Genomic DNA, 23853 nt, shown 5'->3' on the forward strand with positions numbered 1-23853 from the left:
TTGTTTTCATATGAGGGTGGGGTTTTTTTGTTTGTTTTTTTATCATTCCCTAAACAGAGCAGGCCTTTAGTGATGCTAAGTTGCTTGTTATCTTCAGACAAAATACATTAGTATCTGCTAACTCGTATTTCTTTTTTGCTTTTAATTTCTCCTCTCTTAAGGTCAATTTTCACTCCTGTTTTTCTGCTTTTTAAAGTGTTTACAAAATCAAGATGACTGACTTGAAATCAATGTAGTTTAAAATATCAGTGATCTGGAAAACCCACAAGTTCTAATTATTTATGAATACTCTTTTGCCCTCTAAATTTGTTTTGTCTTTCTCATATAATTGGCTGTGGGTAGACAAATTTGCATATCTTTAGCCCCTTCCTGCCTGACTTATTACAGCATACAAGACTTACTCTGTGGTTTCTAGGTGTAAGTTCCTGTATAGAAGAAACCACAGTTAAGACTTTACAACTCTATAGTGCAGAAAGCTCATCTGAAACATACTGCTGTGTGTTCTTGAAAAATCTAAATGGCCACTTCATTGCCCATTTTTATAATTGACATATTTCAGACACCAATTGTTCATTTGTAGCATTTTTCTTTTTATCTATATTAAGGTTTTTAGTTGCATAGACCAGAGAAAGGTGGGTGGATATCTGTGGGTCTCCCTCACCAACTGTTTCTGGTGTCTGCATCATGAAATTTTACCTTGAATCAATCCTACGATGTGATACTAATGTTTTAGATGAAGTGATCTGAAGTCATGTCCATTATATCATGTGTTATCACCAGAGAAGCATAGTAGTATATTAATGCCAAAAAGACCTAGAGATCAGCTTTTCCCTATGCTCATTGTAAAGGTGAGGATGTTTTAATGTCGCATAGCTTATTTGTAACAAAGCCAGGACTAGCACCCATATATCCTGACTGCCAGTACAGTTTGGACATTTTCAAGCAAATTCAGCTTGGATTATCATTCATTCAGTCAATATTTTAGGGCACATTATGGGCCAAGAACTGTGTCAGGCCCTGAAGGGAATAACAAATCAATGTTCCTGTTCTCAACCATAATAATCTAATAGGGCTATGTAACAGGTGTACAAATAACTATATGTTAGAAATTAATGCCACAAAAGGATCAAATATTGAAGTAGTACATAGTAAGCATACATCTACTTTGCAGTTGTCTTGCTTCAGTTGACCTGAATTTTGACTGTTTTCTCCTTAGGTGCATTTGATTTGATTCCAGGATAGAAATAAGGTTCTCAGCTGGCTGTTTTGTGTTGGTTGTCACCTTAGAGTTTCTCTACCCTTTAATCAGCTCTGTTAAGCTGCTTATTAGGGTACTAAAGCAGAGTAGAGAAGAAAAGGAAGGATATCTTCCATGTTCTAGGCATCAGTTCATTGCTAAATTTGGTTTTAGTTCTTCAAAACGGATGTGGAAAAACTAGAGAGCATTAAGAGAAACTTAAGCAGAAATGATAGTATTTCAAATTCCAAGGAGGCCCTTCCTCTTTTGATTGTTCTCTAGTCAAATGTGTGAAGTAGGATTGGAAAATAGTACTTGTGGAACTGGGATTATTGATAATCAAGGGAAACAATGAAGTTTGCATAGGAACTGCTGCTCATACATTTCATAAACTATCTATAGCTGGGATCAGCTAATGTTTTTCTGTGAATGGCCAGACAGCAAATATTTTAGGCTTTGTAGGCATAAGGCCTCTGTCACAATTAGTCAACACTGCCTTTGTAGCTCACAAGCAGCCATAGGCAATACATAAACAAATGGGCATGGTTGTGTTCCAATAAAACTTTAAGTACAAAAGCCAGCTGCAGGTGGTATTTGGCCTACAGCCAGTAGTTTGCCAACCCCCTGATCTGTAGGATCCTTCTTTTTTGACTCTTTTCATCAAAAGTTGCTTAGAAGGAATTGAAAGAAAATGAAACCCAAACCAGATAATAATACTTATTAGCTACCTATACCATGAGTATAGGTAGACACAGAACAAAACCAAGTGAAGGTAGATCTCATTCATGGCTCTGGTCAAAAGATTTTGTATTAAAAGCTCAATCTTGATAATTATTTTGTTTGGTTCTATTTGGGGAGGCATCCTTCATGGACCTATGTAATCTACATTATCTTAGTTATATTTATTTTGAATCCCTAAGACTTGGGCCTTAAATCTGAAGTGGTGAGACAGAGAGCTATAGTAAAATAGAAATAGTATCTTGGAAGCAAAATGTTAATGTTTTTCTTTAAAAATATTTTTTGGCAAAATTTGTGTTTTACAAGTTATTAAAGCAACCCGACCCAAGCAAACTACTGAAGCACCTGTGTTTTAGTTTGCTAGGGCTGCTATAACAAAGTTTCACAAACTATGTTTCTTAACCACAGAAGTTTATTTTCTCACAGTTCTGGGGGCCAGAATTCTAAGATCAAGGTGTCAGCAGGGCCATGCTGCCCCTGCAGGAGCTAGGGAAGGGCCTGCTCCAGGCTTCTCTCCCAGCTTCTGGTAGTTCCTTGGCTTGTGGCAACAGAACTCCAGCTGACATTCTCTCTCTGTGCCTGTCTCTGTGTCCAAATTTCCCCCTTTTTAAAAGGATACCAGTTATATCGGATTAGGGCCTAATTTTTAACTTGATTACGTCTGTAAAGACCCTTTCTCCTAATACGGTCACATTCCAAGGTGCTAGGAGTTAGGACTCCAGTCTTTCTTTTTGGGGGAGGCAGGGGGTGGGGGGAATACAATTCATCTCATAACAGCTGTACCAGGCATTTATTCAGTTTAGGCATAATTCAGTGGGGCACATTGGTGGACCTAAAATAAAGCCCATATACTTCATGACTCACTCATGGTCACATTATCTGTAACAGGGGTATCAACCTGGTGGCCCTGTTGTACACATTGTATAAGGAAACATTTTTTGTTGTTTTTAATTTGCAGAGTAGAAGATATTTCTCTACAGAAATCGCTTATAAACATGCACATGGTTATGGAAGCGTCCACTTCCAATTATAGCTGTTCTTTCCCCTACCTGCCATTCCAGCCAAAAGTGCCTTGCTTGCTTCTTGAAGTCTGTTTCTCCTTTCTCTCCTCCAGGCTTTTGTTAGCCTATCATAAGTGGCCACAGAACTCTTCCTATCTTCCTCTCTCCTAGTTCACATCTCTCTTCCTCAGGTTGAAATTCGAGGTCTGCCTCTTCCAGGAAGATGATCTCTGCAATATCCCTTTTCTTCAGTTCCTGCTATTTATTATTACATTAGAGCAGAATTCTGATGTGATGGTTTCTCACTTGGTGCGTGTGGGTGGAGTGGAAAAGCAATACTGCCCTTTGTGTTGAGCAGGGGATGAGTTGCACCACTCCCCATTAAGGGATCAGGTTACCTCTGGGGAATGGGAGTGAGTTCCTGTAGTATTCTTGCTATTTGTAAGTTTGTCGTGAAAGCTATTTCAGAGCGGTAGTTCTGTAAGAATGTGAAGGGGAATTAAAACTTAAGTTTTTTAAGTCTTATGCAGGAGCTTAAAGATGTACATCTGTTCCATTAGAGGTGCCTCACTTTTTTTTTTTTTTTTTTTTGAGACAGAGTCTCACTTTGTTGCCCAGGCTAGAGTGAGTGCCGTGGTGTCTGCCTAGCTCACAGCAACCTGAAACTCCTGAGCTCAAGGGATCCTCCTGTCTCAGCCTGTAGTTGGGACTACAGGCATGCACCACCATGCCCGGCTAATTTTTTCTATATATATATTTTTAGCTGTTCATATAATTTCTTCCTATTTTTTTTTAGTAGAGATGGGGTCTTGCTCTTGCTCAGGCTGGTCTCGAACTCCTGAGCTCAAACGATCCGCCCACCTCGGCCTCCCAGAGTGCTAGGATTACAGGCGTGAGCCACCGCGCCCGGCCCCTCACTTTTGTTATTCCCAACCTTCACTGTTTTGGTTAACTTTTCTTGCCTTTTTTTTTTTTTTTTGCAGAATACAGAGGACACATCTCAGATGGCACTGATTTTAAAAAATAGCTAAATTAGTCACTTCTCTTTATAAAAGGATTCCTCATTACATATAATTGTTACTTAACTGCTGTTTTGTTCTTTAACCTTTTGTTTGAGTATGTTTCTCATTACCAACTAGATGTTTAATATATTTGAGCACATAGGAACCCCTATATCTTTGTAGCATAGTGTTTATGTATTTCATGCATATTTGGGGGGCACAGTATTGGCTGATTTTATTCTCAGGTTTTCTTTAAAAATCCTGTTTCTGTACTGCATTTAAAACATGTATTTGCTCACGTAAAATTTTTCAAAAACACGTCCAGCATGCGAAATCAGGTATGCTTATCAGTCATTATTTCAACAAGAAATTGTCAGTACCTGGCAGTGGCTGTGTGTCAGGAATATGCCTAGAGATACTCTACCCTTTTTGCTTAAAATGAGGTCATTGGATTTACCAAAGCAGCCACTTTCTGAAATTTTAGCTACTAACAGTCACGTAAGTTAAAGTAAGGATGGAGACAGTGATGAAATGAGCACATGTGGAATTGACTCCTTGCCCGAGTAGGCACAGGATGATCTTTGCCTTATAACTGTGTACTCGGGGCCCTGTGGAAGGCTTCTCCCACGGGGATTCATCCCAGCAGACCTGGTTGCATTTGTTTGTACTCAGTGAAGTATGGAGACTTGTCAACCTCGAGGTGGACATTGAACTCTACATGTCAATTAGTGGAGCCACAAAAACCTTTCCCATCTGAGGGAGGGTTGGTTAGAAGTGTCAGATCAGGAAACGGGAAATTGCTTGGATCAGCTGATGCAAAAGAGGATCTGGAGGGTGCGGCCATGGAGCAGGCAGTTTTAGAACCAGGAGACGCCTTTTCCTGCTGGTGAGTAAAAGGGCCAAATGTCATCTGGAAGAGTTGAAAGGTAGACCCTGTGGGGAGGAAGGGACGAAATTGGGCTGCTTGGGGAGTGGCGCAGACACAGAGCCAGAGTGCCCAGGAGATTCAGATCAGCTGTCAAAAACCATGGAGTAGATATTAATATCTACTTCCAGAGTAGGAAGAACACCCGGGTCTCTGAATTTCAAAGATGCACTGTCTTGGTTCTACCTTCTGTAGGACTACCTCTATCACAATCTCTCTGGCTACTCATTAAAAATGTAAACTATTGGGTCCCTCTAACACAGGCGTACTCAAACTCGGGGCGGGGGGGCATTTTAAGGTGTCCAGGTGATTTAGAAGTTCACTGAAGTCTGAGGACCACTGGGTGAAATAGCCCTCAAAATGAAGTTGCTCTGTTTGTTTGAATCTTTCAGCGATGAAGAATGAACTGTCTTATAAAGCATCGATCTTTTAAGTCCAGGGGTGATGCAGGCAGGAAATGTAAATGGGTGCCAAGCAGAGAATGACAGATTTGTGAGTAATTGAGTCAAGACTGTGTCCAAAGAAAAATTGGGGTACTTCTCTTAAGGTTGATGTCAGTGAAGCTAACACCATGTGTTCCTTGGAGCTTTGGTACAGGACAGCCGGACTGATGCGTTAGAGCCATTCTCAGTTCCTCTAGGACACTGGCAATGGTTTCAGAGGTGAGTGTAGATACTCCGAGCTGGCTGAGATGCCCAGGCCAGCCATAAACCTCAGAGCTCAGTTGAAACTCATTGAAATTCAGGACAGGGAAAAGCCTTTTTGTTTTTCCTGTGGAATATTTGCTGTGTAATTTTTTAAGTCACTGCCTGGGGTATGTTTGTGGGCCAGGGAGGATCTCTGTGTCTTGTGGGGGAGGACGTGGCAGGGAGGAGAGATTCCTGAGCATCTCAGAGCCCAAATGCAGTGAGTGATAAGAGCGAGTTTCCATTTTCTTTCTTTCTGTTGGCCCTTTTCCTCATCCTCTCTGCTGTACACAGAGTGGGCAAGACTGCCATTGGCAGCAGAGACAGGGAGGGTTCCAGGGCTTGTGCCATTGCAGAGACACAGCCCTCCCCAACCCCCGGCTGTCTAACCAAAGAGGCAAACCAGACAGTGGTGTGCAGCTGCTCACACTGCCTCAACCTCCACAAAACTTGCCCGGTACAGTTAAGTTTAGGACAAAACATTTAGTGTTTAAAAGCTCTTGCTAAAATGTAGAGATTTACCCAATTCTTATTCATCCCTCCTAAGGGAATACTGCAAAAAACAAGCATTATGATAAAAAGGGTACTCTGATGTCTGTAATGTGACCTCACTTGCCTCATTCCCATAGTTACCACCACCACAGCCCCACCTACTGCAGCTAATAACAATATTTTGAAATTTTTAAGTTCTATACTGATAACCATGTACAGATCTGTCGAATAGCAAGAGGGGAAAGCAGCCAGGAAAATCAAGGCATGGGGGTGGTCTTAGGATTTGATAGAGTGTGAATATCCTGTGGTCAAACTTGTGGAAGACAGCAACTTATACACTATGTAGAAGCCGTGCTTCTCGATTCTTCAGATACTGCCTAGCCGGGAGGAATAGTGCTCTACCCAGAATAACAGCTTCCAAAGAGATAGCAGTGTCGGGGGAGATAAGCCCAAGTTAACAAAAGGAACCTTAATAGGAATAAATAATCAGGCAATCTTGCATTTTGGTGAAAAATACTGAGGGAATTTTAATATGACTGTGTATATAAAAAGACCTGGCTGGTTGATGTCTTAGTTCAGGCTGCTCTGACAAAGTAGACTAAGTGGCTTATGCACAATAGGAATTGATCTCACAGTTCTGGTGGCTGGAAGTCTGAGATCAGGATGCCAGCACAGTCGGGGTCTGGTGAGGGCCTTCCTTCGAGTTGTAGACTGCTGACTGCTGTATCTTCTTGTGGTAGGAAGAAAGCTGCAGAGCTCTCTGGGGTCTGCTTTATAAGGACATTAACCCCATTCATGAGGGCTCCACCCTCATGACCTAAATTATCTCCCGAAGTCTCCACCTCCTAATACCTATCACATTAGGCCATAGGATTTCAACAAATGAATTTTGGGGAAGACACAAACATTCAGTCCACCATATTTGATTTGGCCATACGGGAGTGTTAGCCAACAAATTGATATAGTTGCTTAGACCATTACTATAGTTTTACATACATTAATACAATTATAATATTTAGATTAAGAAATGAAATCATCCTACTGCATAGACAAAAAAGTTCTCATCCAAAAGTTCTTCTCTAAGTTTGGATTTTTGAAATCGGAACACATTTTTCTCCCAGAAGCATTGTACTGTGTTTGGTAGTTTGGGTCCCAGGTTTTCCTACTGAAATGTTGTCAATAGATCAGATACCCAGGTTAGCCCAGAAATCCCGTCTTTCAATGGGCTTTTTAGGACTGATATTGCCAGCATCAGTTCTGAGACTTCTGTGAGCACAGCTTTGTCATATGGTACATTGGGTAGAGGAAGAGAATATGTTCCTTGCTTCTAATAATCATAGTGAAAAATGTAAACTGGATGACCTTTTGTACTCACTCTCTTGTGTATGTGAAGCTTGAGAATAATGAACGTGAGGTGCCACTAATGGAACGCTCATCTCCATTGTCGTAGGTAGTGACTGTTCCATCGCTTTGTATCCTGGTTTGGGGATTTTAAGGAGGGGTCTTAATCCCAACGTGTCTAAGTTAGCATTTCAGATGACAAAGCTAACTCAATTAGACAGTCCAGGAACCATGGCAGTTTTGAACAGGCCAGCCTTTCCAGGGACCCCTCCTGGAGACTCAGCACCCCCAGCTTTACCATTTCCCTGCCTTGCACATTATCTTCCACTGTGGAACCCACAGGGCCTTTTTTTCCCCTTCAGTTTTCTCTAGTTTTTCTTTAATGTAACTGTGTAAAGGAACCTCCCAGTAGGAGAGAGAGGTTCCTATACCTTTACACGCATAGGTCAATTTTAAGGTTAGAACTGGTGGGTGCTGTATGCCCTGGGCAGGCCCCCCTGGATGCCAGGATACCAAATGTAGAGAGGGACATTGAGAAAGATGGACTCAAGTGTAGGTAACAGTGATTGGGCGCTTCTTACAAGCTTGACATTTTACTGAGGGCTCAGCAGTCATTATCTTATGTAATCTTCACAACAACTCTGTGAGCTGGAATGGAAGAGATGGTATCATCCTCCTCACTTTACAGATGGAGAGATGAGGCTTGGAGGTGTTAAGTAACTTGCCCAAGGTCACATAGTTCGTGAGTGGTCAGGGTGAGATCTGAACTCTGATTTCAGATTCCGTCATTTCAATCCTAGTGACTATACTGCCTTCTAGAAGTCATCCAGGCCCAAGAAGTTGTTTGGTTATTGTGTTTTTTTTTTTTTTTTGTTTTTTTTTTTGAGGTTTAGGGGAGTACCCTTGGTGGATAATAGTTATCACTAAAGATTTAAATTTGGATGAAAGAAGGGGAGACTAGACTTAGAGATGTTTTAGAAGTAAATTTGAGCATCTGTTGTTTTCTAATGACATTTTAATTTTTTTTTTTAATTTACCCCTACCCTCAGTCTCTAAGCCATAAAGAAAATTCTTATTTTGGATAGGAGATAGGACAAAGTTGACCCATAAGTTTCTTTTTGGATTTAAATATGGTGAAAGAATTAATTGGTATTACAGCTTAGTGGCTACTTATGTGAAAAAATCCTTTATACATATTCTGATGACAGCTCATATTTTTAAAAGGAGGATTAGGAGAGTCAAAATACCCCTTTAACAGAGGATCCTAGAGGGTGGGAAGGGGTGGGGATAGGGAGGGATTGGGAGAGATTTGTTAAAGGATATAGAATTACAGCTAGATAAGAGGAATAAGTGTTCTATACCACTCACTGTAAGATGACCATGGTTAACAGTAATACATAGTTTCAACAACTAGAAGGGGGATAATGAATGTTCCCAACACAAAGAAATGATAAATGTTTGAGATAATGGATCACTATACATTATAAGTATGGAAACATCACCCAATGATTTTGTACATTATTATTTGTCAATTAAAAAAATAAAGTAGCCCATTAGAGAAAGCCACTGTAGGGGGTTGCATAATATCCCCCCAAAATTCATGTCTAACCAGAACTTCAGAATATGACCTTATTTTATTTTATTTTATTTTATTTTATTGAGACGGAGTCTTACTCTGTTGCCCAGGCTAGAGTGCCGTGGCATCAGCCTAGCTCACAGCAACCTCAAACTCTTGGGCTCAAGTGACCCTCCTGCTTCAGTCTCCCAAGTAGCTGGGACTATAGGCATGCACCACCATGCCCGGCTAATTTTTTCTATTTTTAGTTGCACTGATCATTTCTTTCTATTTTTGGTAGAGACGGGGGTCTCACTCTTGCTGAGGCTGGTCTCGAACTCCTGACCTCAAGCCGTCCTCCCACCTTGGCCTCCCAGAGTGCTAGGATTACATACAGGTCAAGCCACCACACCCGCCAATGACCTTATTTAGAAATAGGGCAGTTGCAATCCTTAATAATTAATTAAGGATCTTGAGATGAAATCAAATTGGATTTAAATTGGTCCCTAAGTCCAATGACTGGTGTCCTTTTAAGAGGATGGGACACAGAGAGAAGGCCATGTGAAGATGGAGTCACAGATAGGAATTCTGCTGCCACAAGACAAGGAACAGCAGGAGCCACCAGAAGCCAGAAGAGGCAAGGAAGGATTCTCCCCTAGAGCTTGCTAAAGCCTTGTGTTGACCTGCCAATACCTTGGTTTTGGACTGGGAAAGGATAAATTTCTGTTGTTTTAAGCTACCCAGTTTGTGGTAATTTGTTACAGCGCCTTAGGAAGTTAATAAAGCCACTTTCCATTTTCTCTCCATTTATATTTCATCTTTAATTTTAGAATAGCTTAATGTACATATACACTGTTGTAGTTACTGTGTAAACAGTAAATTTTAAATTTCCTGACAGAAGCCAATCACATTTATATTGTGTTAGGATAGCTGTACTTAGTAAACTTGACATTTTAAAGAGATCAAGTGCATTTCAAGGAGCAGCTTTCTTTTTTTTTTCTTTTAAATAAACTGTGTTGGAGTTGGGGGGTGGGAGTGTTGTGATTCATCTGAAAGACATTGATCAGACCACTCAAATGACTCCATTTAGAAGTTAGCCCTCTAAGTAACTCTTTTACACTTCTGTAAGGTTAAAAACCAATTAAAAGGATTGGAGTGAAGGTGTCATTTTTCAATTGAAAGTCTAATAAAGCGAATCCTGGCAAGAATGAATAACAACTGCCTAACCAGATGTGGCCATTACCAAAGGCAGGAGGATCTCAAAGTGATTACATCTTCTTGAAGGTTTATAGTAATTCTGATTAATCTGTTTTGAAAAGATAGATACCCACGTATCCCATGTATCCAAAGGCAATAAGATTAAGATTATTAGGACTTGAATTTTTTTTCTGGGTTGTAATTCTCACTATCAATCATAATTTGTCCAGTGTCCCTGGTGCTTTGAGGTCTAAACTAGGAATTTTAAAAGTCCACCTGTCATGGAGTTGGGAAATTGTTCTAGAGATGCTTCAGTCTGGAGAGGAAATATAATAAATTTCCAGTGAAAGTAGAGATTCTGTTTCAGCTAGGAAAATGACATGATTAATGCATTTCTCCCCAGATGTCAAACTCCTTTCTAAGATACTTAGGATCCACCACTATCTAGTCCTTGCCAACTTCACCCACCTCCTTATACCCCAGAACTGTTCAACATACTACATTTTAATCACTGTAACAGTTATATGGTTATTAACATATGTCAGTCTCTATTCTTTCACCAAACACATAAAGCCCTTAGTCCAAGCTCGGGGGTATAGGGTGGGATTACTAGACAGGGCTTGGTCTCATACCCTCAGGGGGTTAGAGGCTAGTGGGAGAGATTTGTTCTTTAATTCAAATGTAGAAATACTATATTAGAAAGTGTTAACCTTTTGTGGAGTTTCAATATCATATATTGAGAAGATCTAAAGGAAAGCTGATTGCCTGAAATGTTTTCTAGCAATATTTCTTCATAGTAATGATAAGCTGGAAGGAAGGAAGGAAGGCAAGGAAGGGAGGGAGGGAAGGAAATGTCATTCTGTTTTACTGTTTTGCAGTCAGTTTCTTTAGCCAAACCTTTTGGTTATGCTTTGGTTATGTTGTATTGGAAGATGTTTAGTAACCATGACATGGACATACTGTTCACAGCAAATGTCAGTTTTTCTAAAAGTCTTAATTAGAGCTATTGTATATCCAGTAAGGCCCCAGATTCAGTGAAAGTCAATGGCATACCCCTCCCCTACTCTTATTTTCTCTTCCACTTAGCTCTTAAAGAGGTTATCAGACCTTATTTTACAACCAGACTGCCACCTCCTCGGTGACCTTGGGGAAATCCCTTAAACCTCTCTGCTTTCTTATCTGTAAAATGGTGATAAGCATACCTGCCTTATTGTGATTAAATAAAAAACTGCAAAAAAACCATTTAGCTTGATGCCAAAAACCTAGTAAATGCTCAATAATGTTAGCAATTAGTAGTACTATGAATAACAACACTCAATTCTCTAGGGGAAAAAATATTTTCCATAAATTGTCATGGTTTATAATGTCTTTTCCCGATTGGTTTTTGCTTACTTATGTATTTTTAAAGACTGCCTAGATTACTTTGATAATAACAAAAAGATAAAATATTGTAGACCCAACTAAAATGGGTAAACAAAAAGCTAAATTTACTCCCCTATTAAGGGAAAAACATTGTTCCTGGTGTTTGTCTATTTCTAAGATATATGCTAGCCAGAATTTGCGTATCAGCTATTATTGCAAGGTAAGATTGGATTTTGTAATAAGGGAGAATGGAAGTGAAGTTAGAGTCTATAATGCAGGCAGAGTTTCTACATGTATTTCTGGGACGAGCAGAATGAGATAACCTGTCCTAGATTTTATGGATAAATTCTGGCTCCACATTGCTTTTAAAAAACATTTAGGCATGATTAAATCGTTCTTTAGATTTGTATCTGATCTTAATTTTCTTGTGATGGAAGTTCTTCTAAGAATAGGATGATGTTTTAGTTTGAACAATTCTTAGGAATGGGGTTGCAGGGAAGAGCAAAGTGGCTGCTCGTGTCCTCTGCCATGAGGGTGCAGATGGACTTCTCCACTTCCTGGCCACAGTGTAGAAAGGGAAGTTTGCTCATTCCTTCCTAAATTGTTTTCTATACTAGCAGTTATCATGCCTGGTTCTGATCTTTAAAAAAAAAGAAGAAGAAGAATCCATCTTAATTCATTTTTTGGCTTTATGCTCTGATTTTTAAACTGTGCAGAACGGTTTTGAGATTAAATCTAGTTAAAAATGTAAAGAGAGATCCAATGACTTGAATTTTAGGCATTTGTGAAATTGCCTTTATAAAGAAATAGAAATTTTAAAACTGCTTTCTGTGTCTTCTGGCAGTTAAAAAAGCAAAATGATTTGATATTGTAGAGCTGCTCTAAAGTTTCAGTTCTACGGCCTTTTCTGTTTACTTAACTCTGAGATCCTGGTGTAGCTGCAGGCCACACCTAGACCGCTGTTCCTGTCTGCTCTGTCCTCCAGGCAGGGGTCCACCACAGTGTTCCACCACAGTGTTTGGGCCCTGGCCCATTCTTCCCTTTCCTGTTCTGGAAAACTTTCCAGCTGTTTTGGGTTAGGTAGGGGTGGGACAGAGAGCTGGTCTTTGAGTGTGAGTCTCCTGAAGCCAGTTTCCAGGGAGGCATGATCTTTGTAAATGTGTTTCTTTGTGGTGGGTGAGGAGGGATGGTATCATTTTCTTGTTTAGTGTGTTTAGAAGGGTTGAGATTTATGAAACTCCATTTTGAGTGCTCATCATTGAGGTTCATCTCAGGTTCATCTGAGATTTTTGCATGTTTGATTCTCTGCAGCAAAGCCAAGAGATAAATAATGAAACTAAATATGATGGAAGAAAAGAAGGATAGAAAAGTCAAGTGTAGGAAGTGAGTCCTGTGATACCCACTGATCCCCAAGTCTGACCACCTCACCCCCAAAACACAGAGATTCTAGATCTCCATTCCAGAAAGCAAGAAATTTATGTTGTCCAAGATTCTCTGCAAAAGAAATTCCCTTTCCCATTTTCAGTAACCAGCAGTGTGTGCATTTAGCACATTTTGGTAAAGGAGATGAAATGATGCTTTGTGATTAACTTTAGAAACAGAAAATAAAAAGATATTGAGGAAGATTAATGTTTTCACGTTTTTTCTGAGTGAGCAATAACTCTCTAAATAGAGTATTGTGAAATAATTTTAAAACTAAAAGAAAAAATGTTGCATGTGGTTTGCATAAATATTGAAAGCATTTCCCAGATCCTGCTTACCACAGAGTGAAGTTCTACTTCAATTTATCTGCTTCAGAACAGAGGAATGAGACTTGCCGGCATTTGGCTTGGTTATCTTCCAAGGCACCTATGTATTCCAAAGTTGACAGACACCACCACTAAAGTGATTAGACAATAGTGCATGGCTCACTCCTTAAAAGAGAGGAAAGTCTCAGGGCTATTGTTAGCAGTAGGTATTCAATCCAAATATGCCGTATCATTAAATAGAAATCGGACTTGTAAGAAAACTTGTCCCTGTAAAAATGGGAAAATGGTCAAATGAGGAACAGTTCTCCAGAGTATACTGGTGGGCTGCTGGGAGCAGGGTTCACTTCTGAAGGAAAACCAGATTGTCTTAGGGAATTAATTTGAGTATATACATTGTGAAGCTTTAGGATAAAAGCAAACACTGAATTTGTGACATATATAGGGAGACTAGACTGCAGTTGGGCAATTCTAGTGATTATGTAAGGGTCTCTAATCCAAATCTGTTAAATTGCCCTGAATGTACTCCTTTGCCAGAAAGGCATCAAACTATTGTAATTAACCTGTTTGATTTTTATATCTTCTCATAGATTATACAAATAATGATTATGTGTCCTATCCACAGATTCTTAAATAAATACAAAAATACTAATGTGGACATTGACAAGTGGTTTTTTTTTAGGAGTTTTGAATTAATATAAATGTAAAGGGTGTGTGAGTTTCCTTTCCTTTTTTTTTTTTTTTGAGATAGAATCTCATTCTGTTGCCCAGGCTGGAATGCCGTGGCACAGTAGCTCACTGTAACCTCAAACTCCTGGGCTCAAGTGATCCTCCTGCCTCAGCTTCCCTAGTAGCTGGGACAATAGGCATGTGCCACCACACCCAGCTGATTTTTCTATTTTTTGTAGAGACAGAGCCTTGCTATGTTGCCTATGCTGGTCTTGAACTCCTGGGCTCAAGCGACTTTCCTGCCTTGGCCCCTCAAAGTGCTGGGATTACAAACATGAGCCACTGCACCTTACCCCCTTTTTTTTTTTTTTTTTTTAAGCAAGAAACTGGATGCCTAGTATAGACATGAACACCTAAGTCATCTAGAAGTTGACAGTGAATAAAATCTGAGATATAAAAGAGGCTGTACAAAAACATACTTTACTTTTTCTATGATATCTTAATGGGACTAGCATATCAATTTTTCTCATCTTTTAAAACTCATCATCCTTGTGACAGTCCTGGCATCAAACTAGGACTGGTGCTTTATACAGCGGTGGAGGGAATGGAGACCTAGTTCCGCTTCTGATCAGCTGTCTGGCCTTGGATACATGGTTTGACTCCTGGGCCTCAGGTTTCCTGAAAAGTGAGGGGTTGGATTAGATCAGGGTTTCTCGCCATTTTGAAAGCCAAGCTCCCTTTGATAAAAATAAAAATACTGTCCTCACCTCTAATCCCCATCCTGCCATATCTCAAGATTGATTGTATTATGCTTCCAGTGGAGAATTAGTGGATGGTATGATCCCTCATGTCCCTCCCAGCTCTAACATTTTGTTATTCAGAGCAGATATTAGATTGGAAATCAGTGGAACAAAGATTTTCATCTCACTTTGTGAATAGATGCGGCTTGCTCCTTAAAGCTGGAAAGGGACCTTGCTAAATTCATCCTCACAAAGGAGAGTCCTGCCTTGTGCACGAACAAAACATAGAAGGAGCTTGTTAGAAATGGCAGAAATTTGGCCCTACCCCAAATGGCCCGGTCAAAATCTGTATTTTAACAGTACAGGTGGTTTATGTACATATTAGTTTGAGAAATGCCACAGACCATTGTTTTTTAACCTGTAGGTGGCATTATTAGTGGGGTCTCAAGTCAATTTAGTAGATCACTGCCAGCATTCCTCCTTTACTGAAATAGACTAGAAAAGATAACATTAGGGTACATTGCATATGGTAAAGGAAAATACTGTTTTACAAACTTTTGTTCCAGTTTTATATGTCTGCCTATATATGTATACAGGATGAAGATGTCAAGCAAAAAGTTAATTTCTGAGGGGAATGTCAAGCAAAAAAGTTAAAGAAACAAAACAAAACAAAAAAGCAAGCCACTGTCCAGTGTAGCTCCGTGACAGCCATCTACTCCCTCCTCTCTGTACTCACACACAGACATATACATGGAAATACTTACACTGATACATAATAAAAGGGCTGTTCTAGGATCACTCATTTTCTCTAATGATTCATATTGCATCAGATGTAAAATGCTGGATCTTACCATGAGAAAGAAATAAATGTAGATATTATTTTTTGAGTTGCACTAAAAAAATCTTCCCATTGATGTTTACTTTGTATATATACAAATTACAGCACTGTCAGATAAGATTTTATGTTTTGTTATTATTATGGGGAGATTTCAAATACTTGTTCAGTTCCTGAAAGTATAGGCAATGCTTTTTTCTCTAGGGGTGAATTTGTGAAACTCATAATACTGCAGGCTCATCCACAACTCTGTCTGCATCTAAAATAAATTGAAAAAATTAAATAAATTGGTTGAGTTTTATTGTTTTTTTCTTTTTTTTTTTTTTTTTTGGAAAGTTTACTCATATGCTTTTCTTAACTCACTGTTCAATTAATTACTTTACAATACTTTGAGTCAGTGTTGTTTAATGTGGAGAAAGTGTATTTTAGAATGGATAATTTCCACCCTGAGGACTTTACAAGTCTCAGGGATAATTCGTTGGTTACAAGAAATACTAAGAGAAGATACAAACTGTACTGTAGATAGATTTTTAAAAAACAGCTGGGAGGAAGTTATCAGCCCTGGAATCCTAACTCTACTGGGGTGAGGCAGGAAATGCATTGCAGAGGTATTCTGAACTGTCATGATAAAAGTAATGTTTCACTTCCCCTAGGAAGTTTTCTTTTTTTCATTTTATTTTGAGTAAAAAGTAAAGGAAGAGTTTGCTCTGGCCCCCTTCACAAGGCTCCATGTTGAGGAAGAAAACTGGCATGGATCTGGAAATGGAAGGAGGGGAAAAACACACTCTGCACACCTGCTTTCTGAATCCAGAAGAATAATTAATTTTGCACCTGAAGTTGGGCAGGATTTTTTGTTTACCATGTTCTAATTGCTGTTTGTTTGGAATGTAATTTACTTATTGTTTTGAATTTTCATTTAAGGTAGTTTTGGAGCTACTACAGAATCCTTTTATAATATATATAAGAGATTGAATAGAACGTGAATTGCAACTCTTTATACTGATTACACGTTGAAACACAAAGCTGCCAGGCTGCTAACTAACGTAAAGTCTCCATAGATCTAAGTTAGTAAGGTTATGTGATACTATTAAGGTTACTTATAATACTCTTTTCACCTTAAGAATACTCCAGTTTCAGGAGCTCTGAATATTGTTATTTTTTGTTTTAAATTTTAGTGTAGCTTTTGTATTTAGAATATTTTCTTAGAAACATCTGTGATTAAGTAGAGAATCTGTGCTGGCCTAAGGGGTATAGGAAAATGGCACTGCAGTGTGATTTCCACTGGTCTCAGCCAGTACAGTGTAACAGAAGTTGTCCTTATTGGGGTCTGCAGTTTAACCCCTTTCTCCATTGCTCCAACTGTTTGGCAGACAGGTAAGAGTACTCAGGGGCTCGGCTGGGTTCTTTCTTGATAAGCCTTAGCTGGAGATGGCACTGTCCAGCTGTAGAATCTTAGAGCTGGGAAGGAGCTTAGAAGTCATCCAGTCTTACCTGCTCATTTCACACTCCAGAGATGACATTCGTTCCAGTTCCTGGCCAAGGCAGAACTTAAATCTGGATATTCTGATTTTTTTCCACCTAGTAGTTTTTCTTCTATTACATACCTTTTTTTCATAGAGGGAAGAGGAGACTCTTCCTAGTTTTACATTCCCCACAAGCCGTCCTCTTCATTTATTGTCTTTAAAGTCTCTTTTCTTCCTGTGACTCTGTGGTAACCTGTGACATCAGGTGCTTTCTAGGTTCTTCCTATGACCTTTTTAGTACCACCCCACCCCCACTCCTAACATCACTCACGGGAGCTTCCTCAGAACCAACCAGGTTGGGCAATTCAGTGGCTTTCCTCAATAGTGATCCTTCCTGTCTATATCTTTGTTGGTCCCTCCGCTCTCCTCCCTACCCACCTTCTTTCAGATTTGCCATTCTTTTTATTCTTAATGACTTCTCATTAATATTCAGCTCACTCGGCCATCCACCCCCTCTGTGAAGCCTTCCTCAACCTTTTTGTCCCTTGCCCTTTCATCCTCCAGGCTCCCTGATCTTCCCTTGGTTGAACTCTTACTATTTTTAGAAACTGTACCATACTACAGCGTTATGTATGCACTTGAGGGTAGCTAAGGCTAAGAGCCCACTGTTAAAAGCTTTTTCTTCCTAATGAATGTGTTCCCCGGCAAGGAAATTTTAAAACCATTGCCTTGGGCCCTCTGACTTTCTTTTTTGACCCTCCAGTTTTCTGGTGAATAAGTTAAATTGAATGTCTCCAGTTTACTATCTTCATGTTGGTCTTTAACTCTTTCACGTATACTGCCCTCACCCCCCATCCCCTTATAAATGCTGTTACTAGAAAGAACAAGTAACACAAAAACCCTGGCCCAGGGTTCACAGTGGGTAACTTGGCGAGTCACTGGGGTTCTTAGAAGAACCTTTGGAGGGAACAGAACAAGTGGGCTGATTTGCACACAGGAGCACAGAACTGGCCTCTAAAAGATATTTCAGTAATAAAAAATCTAGTTTCTTGGTGGATTCTGGAAGGAAAACCACCATCCATCCAGTCAGTCATGTCTTCAACAGTGCAAGTCTTTATTTCTTTTATCTGAAACCTAAGAAAATGATGCTTTATTCATGAACTTAAAAAGATTTCTATGTGCAGATTGCAGTTTTACATGCAAGGATTAGCTTTGATGGATATCTTGGAGGATTTATTATGAAGCTTACTGGGAATTTTTATTTTTAGATTTTATTTGAATAGCTAATATAACATGGACCCCTCTCCCTTGACAGGCTTACGTCAACAACAAAAAAAAATATTTAATAATCTATTGCTCAGTTCCATGGTCTTGAGAAACTACAAAGTTTGTTTCCAAACAAGGAATAGTGAAGTGTGAGAATGTCACTAATTAGCTATGTGATTTTAAGCTTGGATATCCTTGTATTAAATGGGATTGATTGATATTTCCCTCACTGCATAGTATGAGTAAGACACTGTATATTTAAAGGGCCACTATTATTCTTCATTAGTCTATGTTCTGTTCTTGAACATCCTGGCCTCAGGCATTCCTTCCCATGACCTACTGTAAAAGCACCTGCTTCCTGGCCAGTTTCTTACCTCTCTCCAATTCATCTCTATTTCTCAGTTTTGTTTTTCCAGTTCCTTGCTCCAGAATTTCTCTTTCCCAGCCACCATTCCCAGCCCTCCCTCAGCCACGCAGGTGGCTAACAGGAAACAAAGAACATATCCTAACTGTGGTGATACTGGTCCATTTGGCTGTCTCCCCCGCTCCTGTTTGATAATTCCCTTAAATTGTTAAATTTTTTTTGCATCTTGAAAGCCTACAGGGAGGAACCAGTATATGGAAATTAGCATAGCAAACAGTGTCTTTACACAGTACTCAGTTCATGTCAGGCTTGATATTATACTATTTCCCGGTGGAAATGATAATGTTCTGTAACTTCTTTCTGCTCTCAGGAGCAACAGTAGTGATTATTTTGCTTCTGGATGAAGGAAATAGCTGATGTGTTAAACCTCCCTGCTGTTTGTGGGGGGGTGGGGTGTGTGTGTGTGTGTGTGTGTGTGTGTGTGTAGGGTCGAAGGGGTGGGGATTATAACCTTCTTAAACTATAAGGATAATAGCCTTAAAGATGACTTGAGGGAAATTAAAGGGCAGGCCCTAGATTTCCTTTCCCTTCAAAATGTACTGGAATTCTTAGGGAAGTGGCTAAGTAAGGGGGATGGTGGAAAGAGGAGGACAGCTTCGGCTATAAGATTGTTCAGAGCACTATTCTTTAGCCTATTAGTACTAGGAAGGAAATGAGACAATAGAATTTAAAATGACAAGTCTTCATTTTTCAGTTATCTTTGCTGAACAGAGATCTACAACAATGTATATGATTACTAATATATTTTAGTTCACACAAGGTTAATTTTGTAAATGACCTTTAGATCTGCATTTATATAGAAGAGACTACTTACTGTGTTATTAGGCGGGTGGGGGGGTGTGTGTGATGTGATGGAGAAGGAAATAGAATTACCCTGTGTGTAGTTGCCCTGTGCCTTTTGTTGATCCTGTTTTTTAGTGTGGGAGGCCCAGTAGGCCTTCCTGGCCAGATGGAAGCATCGGTGTTGTCCACACAGGAAGTGCTCCCTGATTGCTATCCATAGAGGAAGTCCTCCCTGAGTGCTGCCCACACAGGAAGTCCTCCCAGGTGCTGATGAGTGTTCTTCCTGCTGGTGCCACACCAGTGCAGAGGGTCTGCTAAGACAGCCACCCCATTTATTCACTGCTAACTTTGTTATCTATCAATTTTGGCATGCAAATGAAGCCCAGATAAATGTTATCAAGAAAACTGAATTAGCTTGTTTCCCCTATCCTTGGAGACGCAAGAATATAGCTTGTTTAACCTGACCTGAAACACTAAAATTAGGTTGGAGAAGGCTAAGATAGACTACTAGGCTCTTGGGATGGGTGGGCACTTAGCTGTGGTTATCTAGCTACCAGGTTCCCTAATTAGATTGAATGTGTGCAAGTTTCATCCATAGAGGGTCTTTTCAAGTTCCAAGGGAGCTTAGGGGGTTTTGAGAGGCAAAATGTAAAAAGGACAACCAGTGGTGAAAATGGAACTTGGTAAAATATCATCCCTTTGTAAGCTTTTTTTCTTTTCTTTCTTTCTTTCTTTTTTTTTTTTTTTTTGAAGTTTATCGCTTGTGCTGTCAAGGCACATAGTCTAACTACAAAGTGTAATTGCTTTAAATTTATCAGAGTTCTGAAGTTATAGTATTCGCATTTCAATCTAGGAATGGGGGTTTAATTCTTCACTGTTTTACGTCATGCCTTCATAAAATGCTGACTCTAATGTTTAGTCCTAATATGTTATAGCTTTCAAAAGTTGTTTGCAGAATTCATTCTTTCATGAAAAAATTTATGAAGGAGAATTTTAAAAATCAGTTTTTCTTTTTAAAGCTAACCTTTTTTTTCTTTTTACTACCCATTGTTCACAGATAACTAACCTTGTTTTTTGTTGTTGTGTGTGTGTGGTTTTTTTTTTTTTTAAAGCACAATCTGGCTATGTCCTCACTAAATTAACTTAAAGACACCTTTTACTTTCTTAAAAAATAGCTGCCAATGGTATTAAGTATCACATTTCAGAGAAGCTTGAATTTGATGATCAGGCACAAGAAGGATGAGCACAAAAAAATGAAAGACTACAAACAGGGCATTCAGGATATAGGCAATGTTTGGGGTGCCATTTAGAGTACTGTTTGAAGTGCCTGCCACCTCCCAAATGTGTGACGTCAATACATTACTTAACCTCCCTTGAAACTCAGTTTCCTAATCTGCAGATGGAAAACAATAATGTACCTGTTTTATTGGATTAAGTAATATATTAAATATATAGAGCATTTGGCACAGTGTCTGTGCATAGTAAATGTGTAATATATTACTTGTATCATTAAAATTATTTACCTATTCTGAATATGTAAGGGTAAATAGCTTTATTGTGTTTGAGTTTTCTTTTTTGAACATGTGTCCAGTTTTTATCAGGACTTATACTTTTAGTTTCAGTGGTTCTAAAAACTTAATCTTTAAAATGTTCTGCACCAGAAAATAAAAAACCGACAATCCGGTGCTTCTCTTTCGGGTATCTTTCACCATCTTCAGCTAGATCCGAGAACCAGTTGATTTTTGGATAGAATTTGAATTTGAACTTTGTTCTATATATAAGATTCACCAGAGACTAGTAGTGCTCCTTGGGGACATTCAGGAACCCCCTTCTGCATGAGATCAGAACACTGAGAGACTTCATTCCCTCACAGGGCAGTCCAGAGGGGAAGCAGGGAAGCCCAGGCTGTACATGCTCCCCACTTACTTACCACAGTGGGAAAATATTACTGTAATAAATATGGATGCCTGTCAAACATATAGTAAACCAGCTACGTAAATTCAGGAATGTAAATCACAGTTCTGCTTCTTCTGCCAAAAATAAATACGTAAATTAAAACCTACTACTTTCGTGTCTAAATGATCTCCAAGTAAATCATACCCCCAAATGTTTCTTTTAATCATACAAGTTCATGCCTGCCCCTCCCTTTTCCACCACAGACAAAAGCAGAGGTCAGAGTGAATGCAGACTGGGAATGCAGTCTTTAAAACGTCTGATGGTTCATTTGCTTCGTGGTGATGTAATCCCACTAAAAAGTAGGGATGGACCTGATCCACCGCTTCTTTCCACTTCTCCAAGTCCCATCTCACGTGACTGTGTTTCATCTCCAAACAGCTGCACTGAACATTCTGGGTCCTACTGTGAATAGCAGTGTGGCTTGTGCCAGGGATGGTTTCTCAGATGCTAATCAAAGGAGATTTAAGAGGACAAGTTCTCTGTGTCAGTCAAAGGCTTGGGACAGGGAGGTAGATGTGTGTGCTGCTTCCCAGCACCCTGTTCTCACTGACGTGGGAAATAGGGAGGGCTGGGTATCTAGAAAACAAAGTCTTTAGCCCTTAGAGAAAAACCAGCCATGTGGGGAAAGGATATAAATAAGTTCAACTCATTATTTGATAGGATATGATCTCAGGCAGGTTTTATATTTGGGTTAAGCAATACTGATGTTCCCAGTTCAAGTTTAGCCTTCAGAATAAGTAGCATTTCTACATTGACTATTGTTGACCTCTTTGCTGCTCTCCTTCTAAGACAGAATCTATTTAGATAAAAGTGGCCTTTGGACTGAGATGATTAACTCAGGAAGGACCCTGGATAGTGGGAAGAAGAATCTGAAAGGTAGAAAACCATATCCAAATTAAAGAGATTACATATCGCAATTAAAGCGATCCCCATGTGTTGGGGTATTATGGAATTAGTATGATCATGGCAGAAACTGGGTGTGGAACCAGGAATCTGTAGTAGGTAGCTGAGGTTGCTGATGAGATGAATCGGGGTATGTTTATTTTAGAGGGTCTGCTCTTTGAATTTTCCACTGTGGAATTTGTCTTCTACAGGTATATGCCTCATTTTCTTGTTTGTGCTAGTAAAAGTCAAGCTATAAGATCCGAAATTTGTGTTGAATGTCTAGTGACTCATTTTATATGTTCAAACTGTTCATATAACTGATGTCCTAGGCTTAGTATAGAATCTTTATTATTTAGGAGATGTGAGGTGAAAAGATTCCTGTCCTGGTGTGAAATTGCTGAGCATTTGCTATGAGGACACTTTGGGCTGGGCTCACTTCCCTCTCAAGCTGAGCCGTTTGACTTCCTCACAAGTCATGTGTGTGGCATAGGGTCAGAGAACTGTGGTTTCTTTCAGTCGGTTCACAGGGAATTATCTGGTGTGAGTACAATTTCAGACATTCTTCCTAGGTGGCTGCTCACTGTAAAACCACACTGAGCCCTGGGTTGCGGGCTTTACAAGAGTTGTGGTGATTGCTGCGAGGCCCGGGAAGGTTTCCAACTACTACACCATTCTCACAGGGGTTAAATTTCACAAGCTTCGCCAGAGCAAAAGGCAGCACGCCTGTGAATCTCATGCAGATGTCTCCGTGATGGCGTGTGTCTGTCTTAGAACTAGGTGAAGTCGTCCTTATTGAGAATCTGGATTTTAAATTCTAACTTTGTTACACTTGACGAGTAATCTTTTTTTTTCTTTTGAAGAGTCATCTTAATAAAATTGTCAGCAACTTTCAATCAAATGTTCTTCACAATTTGAAAACCTTTTCAAAAGTCTAGTGATTTCTAAATTACTGTATATTAAGATGCTATCATCATATAACTTCATGTAAGTTAATTTTGAGTCTCAGTAGATGTGTTCCTTAAACTGTGTGAATAAATTAATCTTACATAAAATTGACTCATATCTAAGGCACACAGAGAGAATTTTCTACTGAGAGAAATCCTATCATTCATTTCCTGTGAAACGAGAAGGCTTTTTTAAGTAGCATGAACAGATCTTTTTTTAAGGTGAAAATTCAAATTTATATCAAAGTAGCTTAAGATAATGTGTTTAAATCTTAGTAACTTCATGTTATTTTGGGGATCATGCAACCTCTGAAGCGGGTGTGATCCCTGCCTCTAGTGTTCTAATGCTTCTGATCTTTGTTTCCAGCAGTCTCTGGTCCCAGCCCATCCCATGGCCCCACCCAGCCCCAGCACCACCAGCAGTAATAACAACAGTAGCAGCAGTAGCAACTCGGGATGGGATCAGCTAAGCAAAACGAACCTCTATATCCGAGGACTGCCTCCCAACACCACCGACCAGGACCTGGTGAAGCTCTGTCAACCGTAAGTAGTAGTTGCTTTAGCTGCTAAATATTTCCTTGATCATATTATAGAGTAACGTATATTAT

The 23853-nt window shown here is 39.5% G+C and overlaps 1 protein-coding gene across 6 annotated transcripts in view; it reads left to right on the top strand.

Moving 5' to 3' along the window:
- Nucleotides 1-23853, top strand: part of RBMS1 (RNA binding motif single stranded interacting protein 1) — a 209162-nt gene that overhangs the window by 95362 nt on the left and 89947 nt on the right. For 5 of the 6 annotated variants that reach the window (XM_069472200.1, XM_069472237.1, XM_069472228.1 and 2 more), the window contains exon 2: nucleotides 23613-23788. In XM_069472200.1, the coding sequence (XP_069328301.1) occupies nucleotides 23613-23788 (176 nt within the window). The remainder of the gene's footprint in view (nucleotides 1-23612; nucleotides 23789-23853) is intronic. The other variant, XM_069472211.1, reaches the window with a different exon arrangement.

Source organism: Eulemur rufifrons, chromosome 1 (assembly GCF_041146395.1).
Source record: "Eulemur rufifrons isolate Redbay chromosome 1, OSU_ERuf_1, whole genome shotgun sequence".
Lineage (NCBI taxonomy): Eukaryota > Metazoa > Chordata > Mammalia > Primates > Lemuridae > Eulemur > Eulemur rufifrons.